General features: G+C 39.7%; 1 protein-coding gene across 2 annotated transcripts in view; it reads left to right on the forward strand.

The window, feature by feature from the left end:
• Positions 1 to 21,782, forward strand: part of LOC126426749 (putative sodium-dependent multivitamin transporter) — a 374,153-nt gene that overhangs the window by 337,503 nt on the left and 14,868 nt on the right. For both annotated transcript variants that reach the window (XM_050088737.1, XM_050088736.1), the window contains exons 2-4: positions 7,593 to 7,730; positions 10,963 to 11,187; positions 15,953 to 16,104. In XM_050088737.1, the coding sequence (XP_049944694.1) occupies positions 7,593 to 7,730; positions 10,963 to 11,187; positions 15,953 to 16,104 (515 nt within the window). The remainder of the gene's footprint in view (positions 1 to 7,592; positions 7,731 to 10,962; positions 11,188 to 15,952; positions 16,105 to 21,782) is intronic.

Here is a 21,782-nt window from a genome sequence, read left to right on the forward strand (position 1 = left end):
AAATCATAATCTTCACTTAGTTTTTCAGTTAAGCACTCTGTTAGCGCAGTATTTGCAGGGCAGCTGTTGCAATGATGTAGCATGCAGTTTTGGTTTTCTGTGTTGCACACAAGCATCTTAATTAGGTCTTTATAAGATTCTTCAATTTTCACAGCATCCAGTAATAGTTTAACATTCTGGTGGATACTGCATACACATACAGTGTGTGTGCCTGCAGCACCAGCAAGGATACACCATTTAGGTCTCAAGAAACAAAATTTTGAAAATCCTACTTGTACCTCGGGATTCTCCCATTTGAAATAATAATAGAGTTCTCTCAAGTTACACAAAATGAGTCTTTTTTGCATGTACACATTTTTTTGAACACTTACTTTGTCTTTTGTTCCAGGTAGCACTCTGGAACTTTCATCCTTTTCATAAAAATCTATTACAAGTCTTACTGTATTTTCAGAAAGAGTTTTACCTTTTTTTGGACCAGGAGTTTCCAAAATACCCTTTTCAGATTTTAGCTTTCTAGCTTGTCGCACCATGTACTCACTTACATTAAATTCTTTCATCACTTTATTTCGAGTCCAAGAATCTGGAGCCAAGGTCAGAATCTGGATTTTTCTAGATCTCCCAACAGATGAAATCTTCTCTTTCATAAGAGAAATCATTACATCAAAATCCTTTGCTTTCTCAACCACACTTTTATCTTCTTCGTCATCATCAGAACTTGGTGCATCATATTTTAATGCTTTTGAAACCACCTTTTTTGCAGTCTTTTCAATACTGCTAATCTTCCTTTTAAAATAAGACCCTTTACTTTGTTCTGACAAGCCATGAAGCTTTATCGGTGTTAAACCTAAATAATCAAGAGCAATGTTTGTTTGTACGAGGGATTCATTTCTGGATTCCAATGATTCTAATTCAACCATGACTTCATCATCTGTTTCACTTTCATTGACTTCAACTCTTAATTTTTCCTCACAAAAGTTACGGCATGTTGAGCAAAGCTTTTGTCCAGGTTTTATGCTAATATTTTTTGTCAGTAATTGTTTAGAAAGATCCAAGCCTACACTTCTCAACGATTTTTTGATGGGCTTTTTGTGTTTTTTTAGTGGGTCTACACATGTTGTTTGATACTTTTCAAAAACATTTAAAAAGTAGTAGCTGTGGTGTGAACATATATTCTTAAATTCACACAGATTAATTCCAGATCGTAAGTGGATCAAATCTTTTTCTTCCTCACTCAATTCTGATACCGGTTGTAACATTTTTGAAGGTGTGTAGGTTGTTTGGAAACAGTCAGATTTTTTAAATAACCCTACATTACAGGTTTGAATATCTGACATACTGATTTCACTTTTGGTCTGATTATTGTTCTGGTTACTTTTATAGGATATTGGAAAAGAATCTCTGTAAACTAAGCAACCGTACTTACTGAGAGTTCGAATAAACTTAATAAAATACTATCCAAGCACTATTTAACACTGTAATAATTTTTTACTTCAAAACACAGGAGTAACAATACAAAATCCAAGTGTACATTGTTACTCCAAGAAGACAAAAACTTATTTTTGGTGTCTAAGTCACTTGGCATTTTTTATTTTTTAAATATAATTAATATTATTTTAAAAATTAGATAACTATTAAACACGTTAAAAAGCCAACATAATTTTTCTTTTATCTAATAGCCTATACAATTAAGAGTATTTTAAAACAAATTTGAGCTTTCTATCAGGTCTGAGACTCTAGATATTGCAGTTTTTGTAAAACTAAACATCCGTTAGCTAAAAAAATAAAATAAAAAACTTATAAATTTTTTTTCATTTGGAAGAATTTAATATATCTTTAAGGTAATTTTTTTTAACATTTAGATATAATATACAAACTTATTCCAAAATTTCATACTGATATCTTGAGTATTCTTTAATATACAAATTTTTTTAGTTGTGAGGACACGTTTAAGTTACAATTTCCGACTGCTGAAACAAAGCCAAATCTAAAAACTTTAAAAATTTATAAAAAAAAAAAACTATAAGAGATAGAGCAAAAAAATTTTACAAGTGCTTTCAGGATGATAAAAGAAATAATTGTACCAAGTTTCATCAAAATCTGACATGGTTGGTGTCAAGGCCTGGGTGACTTGACATGGAATGACCCGCTCTTCACTTATCATTTGCAATAATAGTAAATCAATTTTAACTACAATTTGAAAAAATAATTGCGAAATAAATGGATCGGAATAAAGGAAGTACAGGTGGCTGCTTGAAACTGGAAAAAATGTAAATTTCGGTACTCACCAATTTTTTTTTTTGTTCTTCAGTCTTATGTTGCAAATGTAGCGTCAAATTTACAGTTTTCAATCCAAAATTTTTCTTTCGCGTCCGTGCAAATTATTTTATGGAACGCTATTCTTTTTCCTTTTTTTTTTTTATTATTTATTTTTAACCAAATTAATTTCCTCAGCATGAAAATGAAAATTAACACGAATTAATAACAGGGAAAACAATATTGTTGTAAATTTCATGCACGTAACATTACAATTGAAATGAATGAGACTTAGTCCAAATTCATTTTCTGATGCTATAAAGTGGTTAAAATGAGTTCAAATGTCCAAAATTTATAATAATTGCACCTGTATAAAATCCGGAGATTGTAAGTCCTGTCACTAGGACGCCAATTGTAGTGTTTCCTTTTTCTCAGGGTTCTTCCGTGAAAAATATAAAATAGAAAATCTGATTGGGTTTTGAATTTTGGTGGTTTCAGTTATGGATAAGGCGGACTTCGTATTATTGATTGAGATCGTGCTGTAATTTGACCGTGCATGGCAGACCGGGTCGGCAACACTACAAAAAGCGACTGTACGGAAATAGCATCAGAAACTAATTGAAATTTACCTTATAATCTTGTTAGATACGCAGTATTAATTACAATAAGGTGTCACTGTCATGATCAATTTACAAATTTGGCGATAACCACCTCGAATCACTATTGAAACAACCTCACTTTGTAATATAATTTTCATTTTCACCCAAAAGCACATTCAACACATTGCCGAAAAATACACGTGTTTCATATGAAGACAAGAGAGAGAGTGTCATCAATTAGTTGTTAAAAACAAAAACCTACACAAAAAGTAAGAAGACGAACAAAATTATTTATGAAAATCGGTCGCTGGCGCAGCGCTCTTCTGCGTGCGCGATCGTAAATTATATCTTTGTATTGGCGGAGGCGCGGTAGTCAAAGTACCATTACAAGTACTAGAAGTGGCTAAAGAATGTCTTGGAACAGTAGTGTGTAAAAGTAGTATGAAGCAAACAGCTTGGTGGAATGACACAGTCAAGGCAGCCTGTAAAAGGAAAAAGAATGCGTATCAGAAATGGCTACATACTAGAACTCGAGTAGACAGAGAAAGTTATGTTGAAGAAAGAAACAAAGTCAAACAGATAATTGCAGCATCCAAGAAGAAATCTTGGGAAGACTTTGAAAACAGGTTGGAGACTATGGGTCAAGCTGCTGGAAAACCATTCTGGAATGTAATTAGCAGTCTTCGAAAGGGAGGTAAGAAGGAAATGACAAGTATTTTGGACAGGTCAGGAAAACTGCTGGTGAATCCTGTGGATACCTTGGGCAGATGGAGGGAATATTTTGAAGAGTTGCTCAATGTAGGTGAAAATGCAATCAGTAATGTTTCAGATTTCGTGGTAGAATGGGATAGGAATGATGATGGAAATAGGATCACATTTGAGGAAGTGGAGAAAATGGCCAATAGATTGCAGTGCAATAAAGCAGCTCAGGTGGATGAAATTAAATCAAATACAGTGGAATGTCAGGTCTTAAATGGCTACACAGGATAACTGAAATGGCCTGGGAGTCGGACAGGTTCCATCAGACTGGACAAAAGCAGTAATCACACCAATCTTTAAACATGGAAACAGAAAAGATTGTAACAACTACAGAGGTATCTCTTTAATCAGCGTTGTGGGTAAAATCTTCTCAGGTATTGTTGAAAGGAAAGTGCGAGTATTAGTTGAGGATCAATTGGATGAAAATCAGTGTGGGTTTAGGCCTCTTAGAGGTTGTCAGGACCAGATCTTTAGCTTACAGCAAATAATGGAGAAGTGTTATGAGTGGAACAGGGAATTGTATCTGTGCTTTATAGATCTAGGAAAGGCATATGACTGGGTTCCTAGTAGGAAGTTATTGTCTGTTCTATGAGATTATGGAATAGGAGGCAAACTTTTGCAAGCAATTAAAGGTCTTTACATGGATAATCAGGCAGCAGTTAGAGTTGACGGTAAATTGAGTTCATGGTTCAGAGTAGTTTCAGGGGTAAGACAAGGCTGCAACCTGTCTCCACTGTTGTTCATATTATTTATGGATCATATGTTGAAAACAATAGACTGGCTGTGTGAGATGAAGATATGTGAACACAAAATAAGCAGTCTCGCATATGCGGATGACTTAGTTGTGATGGCAGATTCGATTGAAAGTTTGCAAAGTAATATTTCAGAGCTAGATCAGAAATGTAAGGACTATGGTATGAAGATTAGCATCTCCAAAACGAAAGTAATGGCAGTGGGAAAGAAATATAAATGGATTGAGTGCCAAATAGGAGGAACAGAGTTAGAACAGGTGGACGGTTTCAAGTACTTAGGATGCATATTCTCACAGGATGGCAACATAGTGAAAGAACTGGAAGCGAGGTGTAGCAAAGCTGATGCAGTGAGCGCTGAGCTACGATCTACTCTCTTCTGCAAGAAGGAAGTCAGTACAGAGACTAAGATATCTGTGCACCGTTCAATCTTCCGACCAACTTTGTTGTATGGAAGCGAAAGCTCGGTGGATTCAGGTTACCTTATCAACAAGGTTGAGGTTACGGATAGGAAAGTAGCTAGGATGATTGCAGGTACTAGTAGATGGGAACAATGGCAGGAGGGTGTCCACAATGAGGAAATCAAAGAAAAACTGGGAATGAACTCTATAGATGTAGCAGTCAGGGCGAACAGGCTTAGATGATGGGGTCATCTTACACGCATGGGAGAAGCAAGGTTACCCAAGAGACTCATGGATTCAGCAGTAGAGGGTAGGAGGAGTCGGGGCAGACCAAGGAGAAGGTACCTGGATTCGGTTAAGAATGATTTTGAAGTAATAGGTTTAACATCAGAAGTTGCACCAATGTTAGCACTGAATAGGGGCTCATGGAGGAATTTTATAAGGGGGGTCTATGCTCCAGACTGAATGCTGAAAGGTATAATCAGTCTTAAATGATGATGATGATTAATTAATCCAATGTATTTTCTGTTCCATGTACTATGCATTAAGAGTATGAATGCAAGAGTTGAAGAAGATTAAGCAGTTCAGTCATGATGTCTTAGTCATGAACGCTTGATGCACTGATGTGATCTATTCGGCCTGTTGTAGGGGCCCAACTGTACGACGCTGCACGGTGTCGTGGTTGCACAGATGGACCTTGACCCGGATGTCGGGAGGGAAGTTTCAGACCGTGCAGCCTATTAGGCACAGTTTGAGTCAAGTCATGACATCCTGTGGTTGCACAAAAAGCATTATTCAACATCGTGGCATTGCTGACAGAGTTCCTCTGAGCCATAGTCTATAGGTCGCGGTCATCCACTGCAGTAGTATTACGGCCTGATTGAGGCATTTCATCAACAGTTTCTGTCTCTCTGTATCTCCTCCATGTCCGAACAACATCGCTTTGGTTCACACTGAGACGCCTGGACACTTCCTTTGTTGAGAGCCTTGCTGGCACAAAGTTACAATGCAGACATGATCAAACTGCAGTATTAACTGTCTAGGCACGGTTGAACTATAGACAACATGAGCCGTGTACCTCCTTCGTGGTGGAATCACTGGAACTGATTGGCTGTCAGTCCCCTCCATCTAATAGGTGCTGCTCATGCATGGTTGTTTACATCTTTGGGCACTTTTAATGGAGTTCTGAACAGTCAAAGGGACCGTGTCTGTGATACAATATCCACAGACAACATCTGTCCTCAGGAGTTCTGGGAACCGGAGTGATGCAAAGCTTTTTTTGATGTGTGTATATGATTTAATATACAGTTTGGAAGTTAGGAGATGAGGTACTGGCAGAAGTAAAGCTTTGAGGACGGGGCGTGAGTCGTGCTTGGGTAGCCCAGTTGGTAGAGCTTGGTAGAGCACTTGCCCACGAAAGGCAAAGATCCTGAGTTCGAGTCTCAGTCCTGCATACAGTTTTAATCTGCCAGGAAGTTTCATATCAGCGCACACTCTGCTGCAGAGTGAAAATCTCATTCTGGAAACATATATTACCTGCCCTATCATCCTATTAGAAATATCTTTAAATGCAGTAGTTTTGAGTGCATTTTTGAAAGGATATTTTAGATATGTATTTATATAATGTATTTTGAAAGATATTTTGATTTTTACAGATTTACTTGTATGTTCCTCTCGTGCTGTCATATCTATGTCATCGTTTACTGCTGTACTTTAAACACACTTTAAACAAAAGTTTAAGTACTATAGTAGAGCCACATTAATCATTAGGCCTGTCAGCCAACTTTAAACGTAAATCACAATACTGGTAGGAGAATATGTATTTCATGTGATGTCAGTGTAAGTTTCCTGTATTGCCTCAATTTGTATCTTTTACAGTGTATATTCTGATGATGCTCTTGTTAATCTGAAGAGTGAAACCAGTCAATACAACAAAAAAAGTGTGACTTTTAGCTGTTTTCAAAAATTTAATTTGGATATTGCATAATTAGAAAATCTGCCCAAATGGAAACTCAATATGAGGCCTCTGCAGGTGCTGATAACGCTTCTCATATGATTATGCAGCTTCTCTGTCTCCTTCACAGTGACCACTTAATGTCTTAATATGTTCATGCCTTTTTTATATTGTACCAGACCTGGTAACAACACAAAACATAAAAAACAGTAATGCACTCTTATGGCCATTCTACCCGTTGCAGGTGTGTGTGTGTGTATGTGTGTGTGTGTGTATGCATGCTCTGTTACATTAACATCTGATCAGTCTTCAAAGTGCTTCACTTTCTTGGCCAGGCACTGTATATACTCGTAATTATTTCTCTTGACTCCAGTAAAACTTGTAGCAATATCATAAACTTTCTTTCCAATTTTTTCACAGTAAATAGGTATCTAAGTATCTAATTAAATTATATGCTTTATTTCAGTAACAAATTTGGTTCTTGTTACATAATTTATAAGGTAATTTGAGATAATTTAGAGCAAGGAGTACTGGTAGTCTTGAGTGAAGTTTGAAAAGTACTGGAGAGGCACTGGCAATAGTCAGACTGTGAGGATGGGGTGCCAACTGTACCAGGGTAGTTCAGCCAGGAAGAGCATTCCACTGAATGGTGACATTTCAGGTTTGAATCGTGGTCTGCACCAAGTTTTAGTCTGCTAGGAAGTTCCAAGTTGATACAAATTACAATGCAGTTGCAGTAACTGAACTGAGAGGTATTTGACAAGAAATCAGACACATGTCGGTCCATCCTCTCTTTACCCGAGTCAGCGCTGTCACGGTCTCCTGTGCCGGATGTAATGCAGCTGCCCTCGGAATGACAGGAGCACTTCATTTGCAGCTGATGCCATTGTATGTGGTGGACACAATGAGCGGCATGCCGGGCCTCTTCATCGCTGGCATCTTCAGTGGTTCCCTGAGCACCGTCTCGTCGGCCGTCAACTCGCTGGCTGCCGTCACATTGGAGGATTACTTTAAGGTGAGGCCTACTGCAGCTGCGATGAGAGGAATATGTGGGCTATGGGTGGATAGGTGTCATATGTCCCTGTATTAAAAACAGCTGATGTATGGTGTTTGTGCACCAATATGTGTGTGTGTGTGTGTGTTTTTAAATGCATCAACTGGATGGGCCTACTTTCTTATTTGTTTTGAATTGTAGATAATTTTTGTTGTCTGGAGCGTGGTTTGCACAGGAGAAGATACAGGAGAATGACCATCTGCCGAGAAATGTTCTGTCTTTTGTAAATGGTACGTAAGTGAACAGCCTTTGATTACATTTGGTTCACAGTTACTTACACTCACACTTGTTCCACTGGTTGAATTGGAGTGAGTGATGGAGTGGTCTGGAAAAAAAAAACAAGTAATGTTGGTGATACAGCACTATATGTATCATATATGCTTCTGGGAGCCAAGCGATCCACACAACAAATGCGCAACGAAAAGAAATATGATAAGTAGATAGTTGCCAAAGCTCTTACAGGTCCAGCTGGGGTTGTGAGAATGATGATAAATCCATTACATGCTTCTATCAGGTGAGAACGGAGCCAATAAGTACAAGCTTTCTTGTTTCTTCTTGTTAAAAAGGAAAAACATAACATAATTCTGCAAAAGTAAACAAGTATGAATGTGTGTCTATTGTGGTGACTAAACTAAAAACGTACAAAATATTTTATCATTCTCTCTGCTTAAGAGCATGGTAGCTGTAACTAAATTGATGATGCCTGTCATTTTAGAGGTTTTTAATGTTAGACCTGAATAAATAATAATCTTTTCCGTTGATTATGCAATCTCTCTTCTAACTCATTTGACACGTTTACATACATTTGATGCTTCATTAATCATACTTTCACACTATAATCATTATAAGTAGTAGTGTGCATGATAATGGAATGTTCGTGCTAGAACACTTGTCTCATTAAATTTAATTTCATGATTCCCATCTCGAAAAACATGCTCAGCTACGGCCGATTTTTTGATGTGTCCTAAGCGACAGTTTCTTTTATGTTCGGCTAAGTGGGTATTTACACTTCTTTTCGTTGTTCCAATATATACTTGTCCGCAACTGCATGGAATTTTGTATACCCCAGGTGTTGCTAGGGGATGTCGGTCGTCTTTTGCAGTTCTCAAATATTCCTTAATCTTCTTGGTGGGTCTGAAGATTGTTTCGATCCCATACTTGGCCAGAACTTTCCCGGCACGGTCCGTAACATTATTAATAAATGGTAGGAAAACTTTTCCAGTAGGTGACCGTTGTTGCTCTGGACATAGCAGATTTTGTTGGCTCTGGCCACCAAGGTTTTAATGATACCTCTTTTTTGCCTAGGATGATGGTTAGATTCCTTGTGGAGGTATCAATCCGTGTGAGTGTTCTTTCTGTAAACCTTGTGTCCCACCGTCCCATCCACCCGTATAATTACCGACACATCCAGGAAATTGAGTTGATCATTGCTCTTTTTCTTCATCGTAAACTGTATCTTCAGATTAATGCTGTTCAGGTGCACCAAGAAGACATCCATCTCTTCTTCACCATGAGTCCACACTACAAATGTGTCATCAACATAGCGGTACCATTTAGCACGCTTTTTACTGGCAGTCTGCAGTGCTGGCTGTTCGAAGATCTCCATAAATAAATTGGCAACAGCTGGGCTGAGAGGGCTTCCCATAGCCACCCTGTCGATCTGTTCGTAAAACTCGTTATACTGGAAATAAGTTGTCGTCAGGCAGTGTTTAAATAAAGCCACTATGTCAGTCGTAAAAATATCTGCTATATATGAAATAGCTTCGTTTACAGGCACAATGGTAAACACTACATCGAAGCTCACAAGAATATCACTTGGGCTGATGTTATTTTCCCTCAGTTTTTCAATAAAATGCGCCGAGTTTTTAATGTAACTGTCCGTTCTGCCGATGTGTGGTTGCGGCAAGCAGGTGAGATATCTGGCCACCTCTTGTGTTGGAGATCCTATGGCACTCACAATTGGTCTCAACGGGACCTGTGGTTTACGCACCTTTGGGAGTCCAGAAAGTCTGGATGGATAAGCTTCGTTTTGCAGAGTTGTTTTTTATCTTCCAAAGAAAGAGAAGATTGTTTCACCAGTTGATTGGTATTTCTCAATATTTTGGTTGTAGGATCCTTCTGAAGCTTTTTGTACATAGTGGGATCCAAAAGGTCAGTAATCTTCTTTTGATAATCTTCGGTGTTCAGCAAAACCGTAGCATTTCCTTTATCAGCTGCAAGTACAATAATGCTCTTATGCGCATTGATCTTCCTCAGTGCCCTCCTTTCCGATTGAGACAAATTGCTGGTAGGTGGTTTCGCTTGGCGTAATATTCTGGCTGTTTCAGTCCCGATTTCATCCACGGAGTGCGATGATAACAAACGGATTCCTGCCTCCACATTCGCTATAATGTCCTCCGTAGGAACCTTTAGTGGCGTGACTGGAAAGTTGCCTCCTTTCGACAGAACTGAATGTTCCTCTTTTGTTAATTCTCTCCCAGACATGTTAATCACAGTTTGAGAGTTGCCAGCAACTGATGTTTCACCTCTGCCTTTCTGTAGGCCATGGAATTTCCTCTTATTGCCTATTAGTTGCCATTTCTGCACTGAGGTCCATGGTCCTGAACCATAGACAGTCCACCTTATTCCAGTCATAACACTGCATTATGTTACTGATGTATAAATGGAGATGTAAGAGCTTACTGCTAGTTTCCGCTAGTTCTCGCTGCGTATGGTGAATTCGTTCAGATATCGCTAAGACTGCCATCCGTGCTTCTTCACAGAGCAGGCGAGCCACAGACCTCCACACTCTGTTAACTGGCACAGACATTAAACACCTTGTCACCGACTTGCGATTCCACCACCCTTCGACCACTGTCCGTAGATGCTAATGACGGTAGTACGCCAAAATCCAATGAACTGTGCAGTTTCCACAGTGCTCGTAGCCACTTGTTCTCACATCACATACCTACAGTGCACCAGGCGGCACTGAATCTGGCAATAGGCAGCGGCCTCACAATTTTGGCTTACCGGTGTAAACACGGATTACTGTCACGATACCGTGAGCAGACTGCCGAGAGACCACTACCGGAACATTGCGGAGACAGGTATTGGTCCCCGTGTTAGTGCAGGGGCTGTGCGTACGTGGTCACTAGCCAGCTGTGCGATTGCCGTTCGTGACGAAACGGTGACGCAGTTTTGCGGTGTTCGGCAGCCACTGTACGTGCGGTACCGGTGCCACCCGCTGGCGGAGTCGCGGTCGCCGCTTGTGGGGAAGCTGCTGGCACTGGTGTTCGGACTGCTGTTCCTGGGACTGGCCTTCATGGCGCAGTTCCTGGGTGGCGTGCTGCAGGCCAGCCTCACGATATTCGGCGCCGTCGGCGGACCCGTGCTCGGCTTCTTCTCGCTCGGCATGTTCCTGCCCCACGCCAACGAGCCGGTACGTACTCCTCGTTCTGCTGCCTCGCCAGAGACTCTGCTAGAGAGGTCTGGTGTGTAGAACTGGGATGCCGAGGTATACCGGTAGTGAACTCACTTATCTATTGTTATTGGCACTGTGATGAAATAACTGAAGTAAAGCAGATGAGACATAGCAAGCCTGACAAACTCCCACAGTGATCTGTTTGTACCATTACCCCTCAGTGTTCTCAGAAGTAAATACAAGAGACGACATGAGACCTGTTTTTCTGTCAGTGTTGAAATAAATGATTTTGTTTTATCTGCCATTCAGTGTTAATTCATTATCAGGGATTGTTGTGGCTTGCACAAGGCATCTACAGATGCGGAAGAGATTTTAGGGTTCAAATTTCGTTGTGTGTACTATATTAAAGGATCTGTAACATGCAGGTTACTTCTTTTCTCCACATTTCATTCAATCTTCACTGATAATTTACATCTATATTTCTACCATACACATTGTAAGGGGTCCGCAGGCCCTTACTACTAGGTTTGCACTCACACAGGTCGACAGGGCAACTATCGATAGTGTGTCGGGTCGCGAGAGCGAGAGTTGAGTCAAGGCAGTGCGTGTTGTAGGTTCCCGCGAGGCAGGCAGAGCTGAGCAGAAGTCAGCAATTGATAGAAATTGATGGCAAAGGGAGTGGCCATCGCCGCGGTTCAACCCCTTTGTATTAGTATTATACGGGAAAGTGAGAAAGTATACTTAACAGAGTGATTCAGTGATATTTATGTGCCGTTATTGAGATTCCGCGTCTACCGCGCCGACATTATTTGGATTGCAGTGTTGGATTGCAGTGATTTGGATTGGCGTGTGACGATAATGAATAGCGAGGAAGCCTGTGCTGAGATTAGCCGTTATTAACAGTGTATTGACGAAGGCAGTGGCTGTCTCCTTATCTTTGTGGTTTTTGGTAAGAATATAGGTTTTGTTTAGTGAAGCTGTGTTTGTTGTTCTTCTTGCCACCAAACAGTACATTATTACAGCATTGAGAAGGACAGAATGGAATGTAACAACTCCGTAGCAGTCCATTCCGATTGCCAGCCCCATTACGTACACGGTCACATTAATTAATTATTATCTTGGCTGCTATCAGATCCTGATCGAGCGGGAATGTAAAAAAATTAATAGGGAGTGTTACAACATCACTGTGAAGTGCGTAACAGATGGTATGTCCCACTGTACCAGTTATTAGGATTTCTTCCCATTGCATTCACGTACGGAGTGCAGGAAGAATGATTTTTGAATGCCTCTGTTCATGCAGTAATTATTCTAATCTTACCCTCACAATCCCTATCTGAATTGTCACATCCTGTACAACACAATGCACCTTGCCTTTATGCTACACGGAAACTTACTTCCAAAACATGTCAGACTGTAACTGGTGCTGCTCGCCAAGGGTCAGCGGGTCCAAAACATCCAAAGATATTGCTTGCTGTAAGTATCAATCACATCGTAAATATAAGCAATTTTGTGCATATTTCATTTATAATTAATTTTTAATTTTTGTAGTTCAGTATCCAGTATTAATGCCAACAGTAGTAGTAATTGTGGTGATGGTGAGGAGGAGGAGGGGAGAATGTTTCTAGTTACATGAATGCACAAAATATGCATGACAGTTTTAAAATTACATTATTTGTGTGAAAATATTTTTTCTTATATAAATTTTTGTTAGTTTGTGTGTGAATGTTACACTAATTTTTTAATGTTGTAATCCAAAAAAATTGTGGAAGATATCTTGTTGCACCATAAAGGAAATTAGGAGTCTATCACATACTTCACTGATACTATTGAGCTGTTCCATTACATACTGAACATCACCAACAAACTGGTTACATACAGCTCTCCCCAAACACGTCATGTCTAAGCTGCTTAGTGACTGCAACCTTCATTACTTGAACCTGCTTGCTGTGTTTGAGCCTCGGTCTCCCTCTGCAATTTCTGTCCCCCACACTTCCCGTCCGTTGCCAAACTGATGCTTCTTTGATGCCTCCAGATGTGTACCACTCATCTGATCTTTTTTCAGATGTGCCACAATTATTTTCTCTCCAATTTGATTTGGTACCTCTTCCATAATTATCCAAACTACCCACATGTCTCTTAGCATTCTTCTGTAGCACCCATTTTGAAAATGTTCTATTTTCTTTTTGTCTGTAGTGTTTATTGTTTTTGTCTAACTTCCATATAATGATACATTCCAAACAAATTCTTCCAGAAAAACTTACTTAAATATGTGTTAGAAATTAAGGTATTTCTCTTTTTCAGAAAAGTTTCCCTTTCCCTCCTTCATCCTCTCTGCCCTCATTGCCACTATCAGTGGCTCCTTTTCATTCTGGTGTCCAGGTGAGCTACCCCTCCTTCTAACATTCCCCAATCTATCCATCTCTGTTCCCTGAGAAAGGAACTAATAGTGCCATAGTGCCAACTGCAATGATTAGCCCTTTTGCTTTAGATCGGACTATAAAATAATTGTCAATTAGGATGAGCAGTAATCTGATAGATCCTTAAGTGTGAATAAATGAAAGATAAAAGTTATTATAAATGGAGGGAACCTGATAGCACTCAGTTAAAAAATGGATGATAGCTTGTGTAGGCTTTCATATCACCTGTCCGAAGATAATACTAAGAATGATTATAAAATGAAATCTCGAAACCAGTTGTAGCAAAAGTTCTGAAAAACTAGGACTTGGGAGGGTCCTGAGAATATGCAATACATGTGTGAAGGGAAGGAAGGAAGAAAGAAAGGAAGGAAAAATTAGTATTTAATCCAGTCAACATTGAGATCAATAGAGACGGAGCAGAAGCTCAGGATGTTCAAGGATGTGGAAAAAAATTGGCTATGCCCTTCCAAAGGCATCATCCTGGAGTTTGGCTGGATTCATTTTGAGAAATCATGGAAAACCTAAACGTGGATGACCAGACACAGATTTGAACTGTGGCCCTCCCAGGTAGGAGTCCAGCGTGCTAACCAATGCACCAGCTCGCTTTGTATCTGTAAAGGAATTGACACGTGAGACACCAGTTTTAGCAATGCAAGACTGCTATTCCAGTGTTAAGGTCAACTTACTGACCTGACGGTAGCCATCTGTGAAACTGAGAGACAGACATTGCGAGAATTGTAACAGCTCAGTATATGCCATATAACAGTTTTAGCTTACCGAACATGCACATAAACATCTGCACCTTCTGCTGCTTGATAGTTGAATGTGGTGCACTGTTATTAAATGATATCCCAACACTGTGGAACAATGTGTTCGTTTCTCTTCACATTTATTAACACACAGCTCAGTTGATGGTCAGCTTTGTGAACTATAGAATGTCCGTATCTTTGCTGACATCATTAAGTGGCAGCAATCAGTAAAAAGTTCGCCAACACAAATGACACTGTTTTGCACTGTTCCATTGTTGTTTCACAGTTGTGGGGCTATACCAATTCCTTCGTTTTTGCTTCAGCTAGATTGGTGATTGAAATATGTCCAAGTGATTAGCAGTAACATAAAATAAACAGCGAGTTAGGAAACAAAAAAAATTCATGGGCCACACACGAAAGTGACACAGATGGTGAGCTAGCAGCAAAACCCTCTAATGAAGCTGTTCCCTATGAGTTAATTAGTAATCAAATAATTGGTTGGTTGGGGTCCGATGCAGCTGTATACCGTGGGTCATTACCAAGAAGTAACACCTATCCATGGCAACAGAGCGACGTAATGAAAGTTTATTTCATTATAGTTTAGTTAAGCAATGCTTTAGCAAGGGTTGTTGTGTTGTTGTGGTCTTCAGTCCTGAGACTGGTTTGATGCAGCTCTCCATGCTACTCTATCCTGTGCAAGCTTCTTCATCTCCCAGTACCTACTGCAACCTACATCCTTCTGAATCTGCTTAGTGTATTGATCTCTTGGTCTCCCTCTACGATTTTTACCCTCCACGCTGCCCTCCAATGCTAAATTTGTGATCCCTCGATGCCTCAGAACATGTCCTACTAACCGATCCCTTCTTCTAGTCAAGTTGTGCCACAAACTTCTCTTCTCCCCAATCCTATTCAATACCTCCTCATTAGTTACGTGATCTACCCACCTTATCTTCAGCATTCTTCTGTAGCACCACATTTGGAAAGCTTCTATTCTCTTCTTGTCCAAACTAGTTATTGTCCATGTTTCACTTCCATACATGGCTACACTCCATACAAATACTTTCAGAAACGACTTCCTGACACCTAAATCTATATTCGATGTTAACAAATTTCTCTTCTTGAGAAACGCTTTCCTTGCCATTTAGCAAGGGTATGTAAGTTTATTTTACGGTTGTGTAATCAAACTAAGATTAAACAATGATTTTGCTCACACATCTTAATCTCGGTATCATAAAGACCACTACTCTTTACAAGTGTACAAAGTATACCGTATGCCGGCTTGTGTTACGAAAAATGGTGAACCCACTGGATGGTTAAGTTCGTTTCCCGTTGCTTCACTTTTAAGGGTAGTAATCAGTGACATTTTTCCTCGTTACTTTTCTTAACAATCGACACGAATTTCCCAAATACTTTGGTATCAGAAATGGCAGTATTAGTCTTGCCCAGATTGCATAAATATCTACAGATGCCCACGAGGCTTTCTCATCCTTCAGTTCTTTCTGCTCACCGTCAACTGAAAGAGCGACGTGAACTTTTCTCAGATCCCTGCAGACTCTTTTAACTATTTTTCATCCCCTCTTCCCACTGAACGCCTACTGCTACCTGACGGTGTTGCAGGGAGCCATAACGGGCCTGGCCACGGGGCTCGCCTTCTCCATGTGGGTCGGCTTCGGCGTCTCCCGGCCGGACGCAGTGAGGCTGCCCACCAGGACGGACGGCTGTGACTTCAACGTTACGGCCACACCGCCGCCGCCCACCCAGGACCCCAGGTCGGCTGCAGCATCTCCTCAAACATTTCCGCAGCGTGATAAATTAACACTGTACTTTTGGGTGCTCAGCAGAGTTGTCAGTTCCATTATACCACACGATACTTCAACGACTGACCCAGTCATCTTCTCCAGTTGATGTGAGATGTACTGTTAAGTGTACCTGCTGCCTGGACTCTCACAAAATTCAATTTTTTTCCTTTTTTGCACACATTATTTCACCTTTGCTATCACCTGCATGACATTAAAATATTTAGTTTATAAGTTTGAAAGCACACATTCTTTTGATTCCTTTAGGGGAAGATTTGGGTCATAAGTTGTCAGTTCCACACCTCACGGGTTCCATGCTACAGAGGAAAAACTTTGCTTATTGATATGTAATTTTTAATAGCACATAGAAGCTGTTTTGGGGTCTAGATTTTTCTTCATAAATCTCATTTCTTAGTAACAGTATTGTGAGAAGGATAGTTGCTACTCACCATATAGCAGATATACTGAGTTGCAGACAGGCACCAGAAAATGAGTGTTTGGCCAACAAGACCTCATTGGGCGCAACGCGCGCGCGTGGGCGCACACACACACACACACACACACACACACACACACACACACACACACAAATGGGGCTCACTCATACATGACAGCAGTCTCTGTCTGATGAGGCCACAAACCAAGTCAGGTCTCAGTAGCCAGAGACTGCAATTATCTTTCTCATAATGTTGTTACATTCCACACTGGATTTACCTTTTTTTTTTAAAGAAAGTCATACGAGGGCTATTCAGAAAGTAAGGTCCAATCAGTTGCAAAAAAGGAAACCACAGTGAAACCCTGATGAAGTTTTGCACAGATCTGTAGGACAGTGTCTGTAATACACCTGTCGATCGCGTGTCACGTCGCTCCTCACAGTTCTGAGTGCACAGTAAGGATGTAAAGATGCCCCAATTTGGAAGGGAAAGGGGGGGGGGGGGGGCAGGGGTGCACAGAGATTCCCAAAGACTCCACTTAATGACTTATTTTGTACTAACTGGCCTATTTTGTTGAGTAATGGATGGAAGTTCCCAGATTATAGTTCCTTACATGGGTGCTGAAAGACATGTTTCCATGTTCTCATAGAATATGACTTTGTTTTTTACTTGGAAATATCTTTTTGTAAAGAATGATGTTAAAATTTGTGTCACACCACTATTTATAGCTGAGTTTGACTCCTAGCTCCTGCTGCACTGCTTCACATGTTTGTTTTACTGAGATGACACAATTTTTTCTGAAATACACATACTCTTGGTGTTCCAGATATTTTGCTAGCCGGTATGTAGTAGGTGTTCTAAAGCCACCGTTTCCTGCTGTATGATTAAAATATGTTTGAATAACTGTTGCAGTAAAAAGTCACACGTCTGTCTGTGGACATGATATGTAGAGTTGACTAAAAGAAATTGCAGGGCTCAGGTGCTAGAAACATTTCATTAACATAGTGAACAATAAATAGTTAAGAATAACACTCATCTTAAGTACATTGTTGTACTTGTTGTTCTTGCTTGCTGTCTGGAAAAAAAAATGGGGTATGATTTTACCAAAAGGGTGTCTGGATCTTGAAAATGTTCCAGAACAATATATCCTTCTCCTTCTTGGTCTCAGTATACTAGCACAATTCATTAATGCAATGAAATAGTCAACAATGCATTTCAGTCATGTTCTCAGAATTTTCTAATCACGTATAAAATGAAATTCTTAAAAAAAAAAATAATAAATTTCAGTTTTTCAGATTTGTTCACACATAAACAATGTGTTTCACATGGGTGCAATGGAGAGAAGTTGCAGTTTTGCCTCCACATGTCTGATCATCAACACAGTTACAAAACGGGTTCCTTTCTCCACAGCTGACTGCCAACTACCTCCAGCTAGAGAAACATAAACCAAAGATACAAGATGGATTGTAGAGTATCACTCATATCGGTATTTGTTCACAAATGGAATGTGTATAATACTTTAATCAAATAGTAATTGAAGTTTTGTTAAGCTTGAATAATCAATTAGTGTTAGATGCAATAAATTTAAAATGGGGTTTTAACAATTTTAAATATTGTTAAGACCAAAATTCTCTGCTGATAATTGATAAGTGGGAACATAATTTTTCACATATGGTTATCAGTATTTCATTCTGGAAACTCAAAATACAAAGGCATAGGCTTTCAGAAATAAAGGAAAATAGTTAAATGTGACATAAGAAACATGGGTCCCCAAACACCAAAATAAATCAATAAATTAAAACTAAGGAAATACACTTTGCTAGTGTTACAAAATATTATAATAACAAAAGATATATTACTTTATATGTTAGTTCCAGCTGAATCACTATCCGATGTACTCCAGAACTACACAGGTGTAGGCTCATTGTACTGTGCCATTATTACCAACTATGGGCATTGCGGCAAAGCCTTCCTCGTGTAGTGTCAGATCATGAGAGCACTGCTGCAGAATTATATCATCTACAAGAAGTGTACTGAAATAGAGGTTAGTTGGATTGATACACTGAGTGGGCTTTGTAATCAACTCCTGAGATACAGGGGGGAGGGGGGGTGGAGGTTACATACAAATAATTACTCAATATCTACTGAAATCAGTAGGCCTGTATGGAAAACGGCATCCACAGTATTTCACTCACGTCAACAAAGATGAGCAATGTGGCTTGCAATGTTAGAGATGATGTGCTTCTCAGAAGGTCAAGTGTATGTAGCATATCTTACATGGGGCAGACTAGGAGAACAGTCGAGGACAGGTTCACTGACACACCCAACTAAAACAGCTCAGAAAATCAGCTGTCGCTGAGCACTGCCTCTGATATAATCTCAAGATGAAATGCTGTAAGGCCAGTGTCCTCGTGTAAACACAAAGTTTCTGGGACACTGTAATTAAGGATTCTAGCAATACAAAGAAGTCCAAAAGTTGTAGTAAACTGGAATGGAGGTATCAGTTTAAATTAGGCTGGGCACCTTGCCCACCAGGGGGGGGGTAAACACTGAAGGCATTTGCATTTCACGGAATATCAGTGCGGTCTCTGAAAAACAAAAGAGGATCACAGTGTGTAACTGGCACTGGGAATCAGCCTCAGCTACGAATAACTGTGTGACGTAGACAGTGCTTCGGTCCAGTTGTAGGCCAGGCAGCAAGTATGCATAGTGACCCAGCTAGCAGCTCCCAAAGGTGACGACTGTGTCTGTTGTTGAAATATCATACAGGAACGTGCATTTCACAACTCAGCTGATCACCTGGAAGCACAGTGTCAAGAGCTTCACTGTCCACGGTGGTGTCGGCCTGCAGTAGTAGTGGGGCAGTGAGGAGGTTGTGGACAGTGGGTGCCAAAAGTCACCAGAGCAGGCATGGAGCAGCTACTGCCACATCTCGTACACTTTCTACCTTCCATAGCATATAGGACTTATATTCATAAATCTTTTTAATAAAATATCGAGTAACAATTCAGCGATAACTTCAGCCTGGGATAATGTTAGCCACAGATAATGCAGTGTCAACACCACAACCTGCCTTCCTATGAAACTAAAAGAGAAAATTAGTGAAGATCAGCCTTGCACTACCTGTCTTAGTTAAGGCTGTAGATCATGAGAGTGTAAAAAGAGCACCGATGCTATTACACTGAACGATATAAGGATTGGTTCTAGTGTTTATCACAACATGTTCTCATTGCACACCTGGATATGCACAAAATGTGAACATATATTTCGTTATTTATTATTATTAATGTTTATTGCTGTTGTTGTGGCCTTCAGTCCAGAGACTGGTTTGATGCAGCTCTCCATGCTATTCTAGCCTGTGCAAGACTCTCCATCTCTGAGTAACTACTGCAACGTACATCCTACTGAATCTGATTACTCTGTTCATGTCTTGGTCTCCCTCTATGATTTTTACAGCCCCCTTCCCTCCCACCCCCACTTCCCTCCAGTACAGAATTGGTGATCACCTGGTATCTCGGAATGTCACCTATCAACCGATTCCTTCTTCTAGTCAGGCTGTGCCCCCCAACTGTATTTAGTACCTCCTCATTAGTTACACAACCTAGGCATTAAATTTACAACATTCTTCTATAGCACCCCATTTCAGAGGCTTCTAGTCTCTTCATGTGTGAACTCTATCTTCCGAACATGGCTACATACACTGATAAAAATAGCTTCAGAAACGACTTCCTAAAGCTTAAATTGATACTCAATTTTAACATAATTTCTCTTCTTCAGAAACGCCTTACTTGCCATTGCCACTCTAAATTTTATGTCCTCTCTACTCCAGTCATACTAAGTTATTTTGCTGCCCAAATAACAAAACTCGTCTACTGTTTCAAGTGTGTCATTTCCTAATTTAATTCCCATAGCATAACTTGGTTTAATTAAACTATATCCAATTATCCTTGTTTTGCTTTAGTTGATGTTTATCTTATATCCTCCTCTCAAGACACTGTCCATAATTTTCAACTGCACTTCCAAGGCCTTTGCTGCCTCTGAGGGAATTACACTGTCATTGACAGACCTCAGAATTTTTATTTCTTCTCCTTGAGCTTTAATGCCTACTCCAAATATTTCTTAGGTTTCCTTTTCTTCTTGCTCAATGTGCAGATTGAATAACATTAGTAATAGGCCTACAACCCTGCCTCACTCACTCAATGACTGCTTTCCTCTGTTCCCTAAACTGTTATAACTTCCACATGGTGTAAATAGACTCTTGCTCCCTGTATTTTACCCCTACTACCTTCAGGATTTAAGGAGAGCATTCCAGGCACAGCTGTCAAAACCTTTCTTAAGTCTACAAATACTGTAAATGTAGGTTTGCCTTTCCTTAATTTATCTTCTAAGATAAGTTGTAGGATCACTATTGCCTCATATTTTGCTGCATTTCTCCAGAATCTATACAAACTTGCCACCAGGTCAGCTTCTACCAGTTCTTCCATTCTTCTGTAAAGAATTTGTTTTAGTATTTTACAACCATGACTTACTAAACTGATAGTCTGGTAATATTCACACATGTCAGCAACTGCTTTCATTCTAATCAATACTAACTTCTTGATTATTCTTAACATTTCTGCATATATGAGTACTTCAATACATTTTTACTGTTCCTAATAATTTATTGAAAAGTTATTAAAACACTGTGTAACTTCCACTTACAAGCAACTATTAATGAAATGCAATGTCTCATAAAACGAGATTAACATAAAATCAGCAAAGAATATACAGAAAACATTCAAATATGGCTCATAATAGTGGAATGAAGCATCACCTGAGAATAAAAGGATGGAAGTATGAAAAAATGCACACTGTACGAGGTAGTTTAGTAAACGGAAAGAGTAGCGTTCAATTAAAATTCCATATTGGCAGTAGAAATGTTGGAACATGTGAGGCTATGCTGACCCTATGACTTATCTTAGAGAACAGATTAAGGAAAGGCAAGCTTGTGTTTCACAAAGTTGATTGGAATACTCTCTTTCAAATTCTGAAGGTGGCAGGAGTAAAATACAGGGAGAGAAAGGCTATTTACAATTTGTACAGAAACCAGATGACAGTTATAAGACTCAAGTGGCATGAAAGAGAAGCAGTGGTTGGGAAGGGACTGTGACAGGGTTGTAGCCTATCCCCAATGTTATTCAAAAATGGCTCTGAGCACTATGGGACTTAACTGCTGAG

The sequence above is a fragment of the Schistocerca serialis genome, chromosome 11 (assembly GCF_023864345.2).
Source record: "Schistocerca serialis cubense isolate TAMUIC-IGC-003099 chromosome 11, iqSchSeri2.2, whole genome shotgun sequence".
Lineage (NCBI taxonomy): Eukaryota > Metazoa > Arthropoda > Insecta > Orthoptera > Acrididae > Schistocerca > Schistocerca serialis.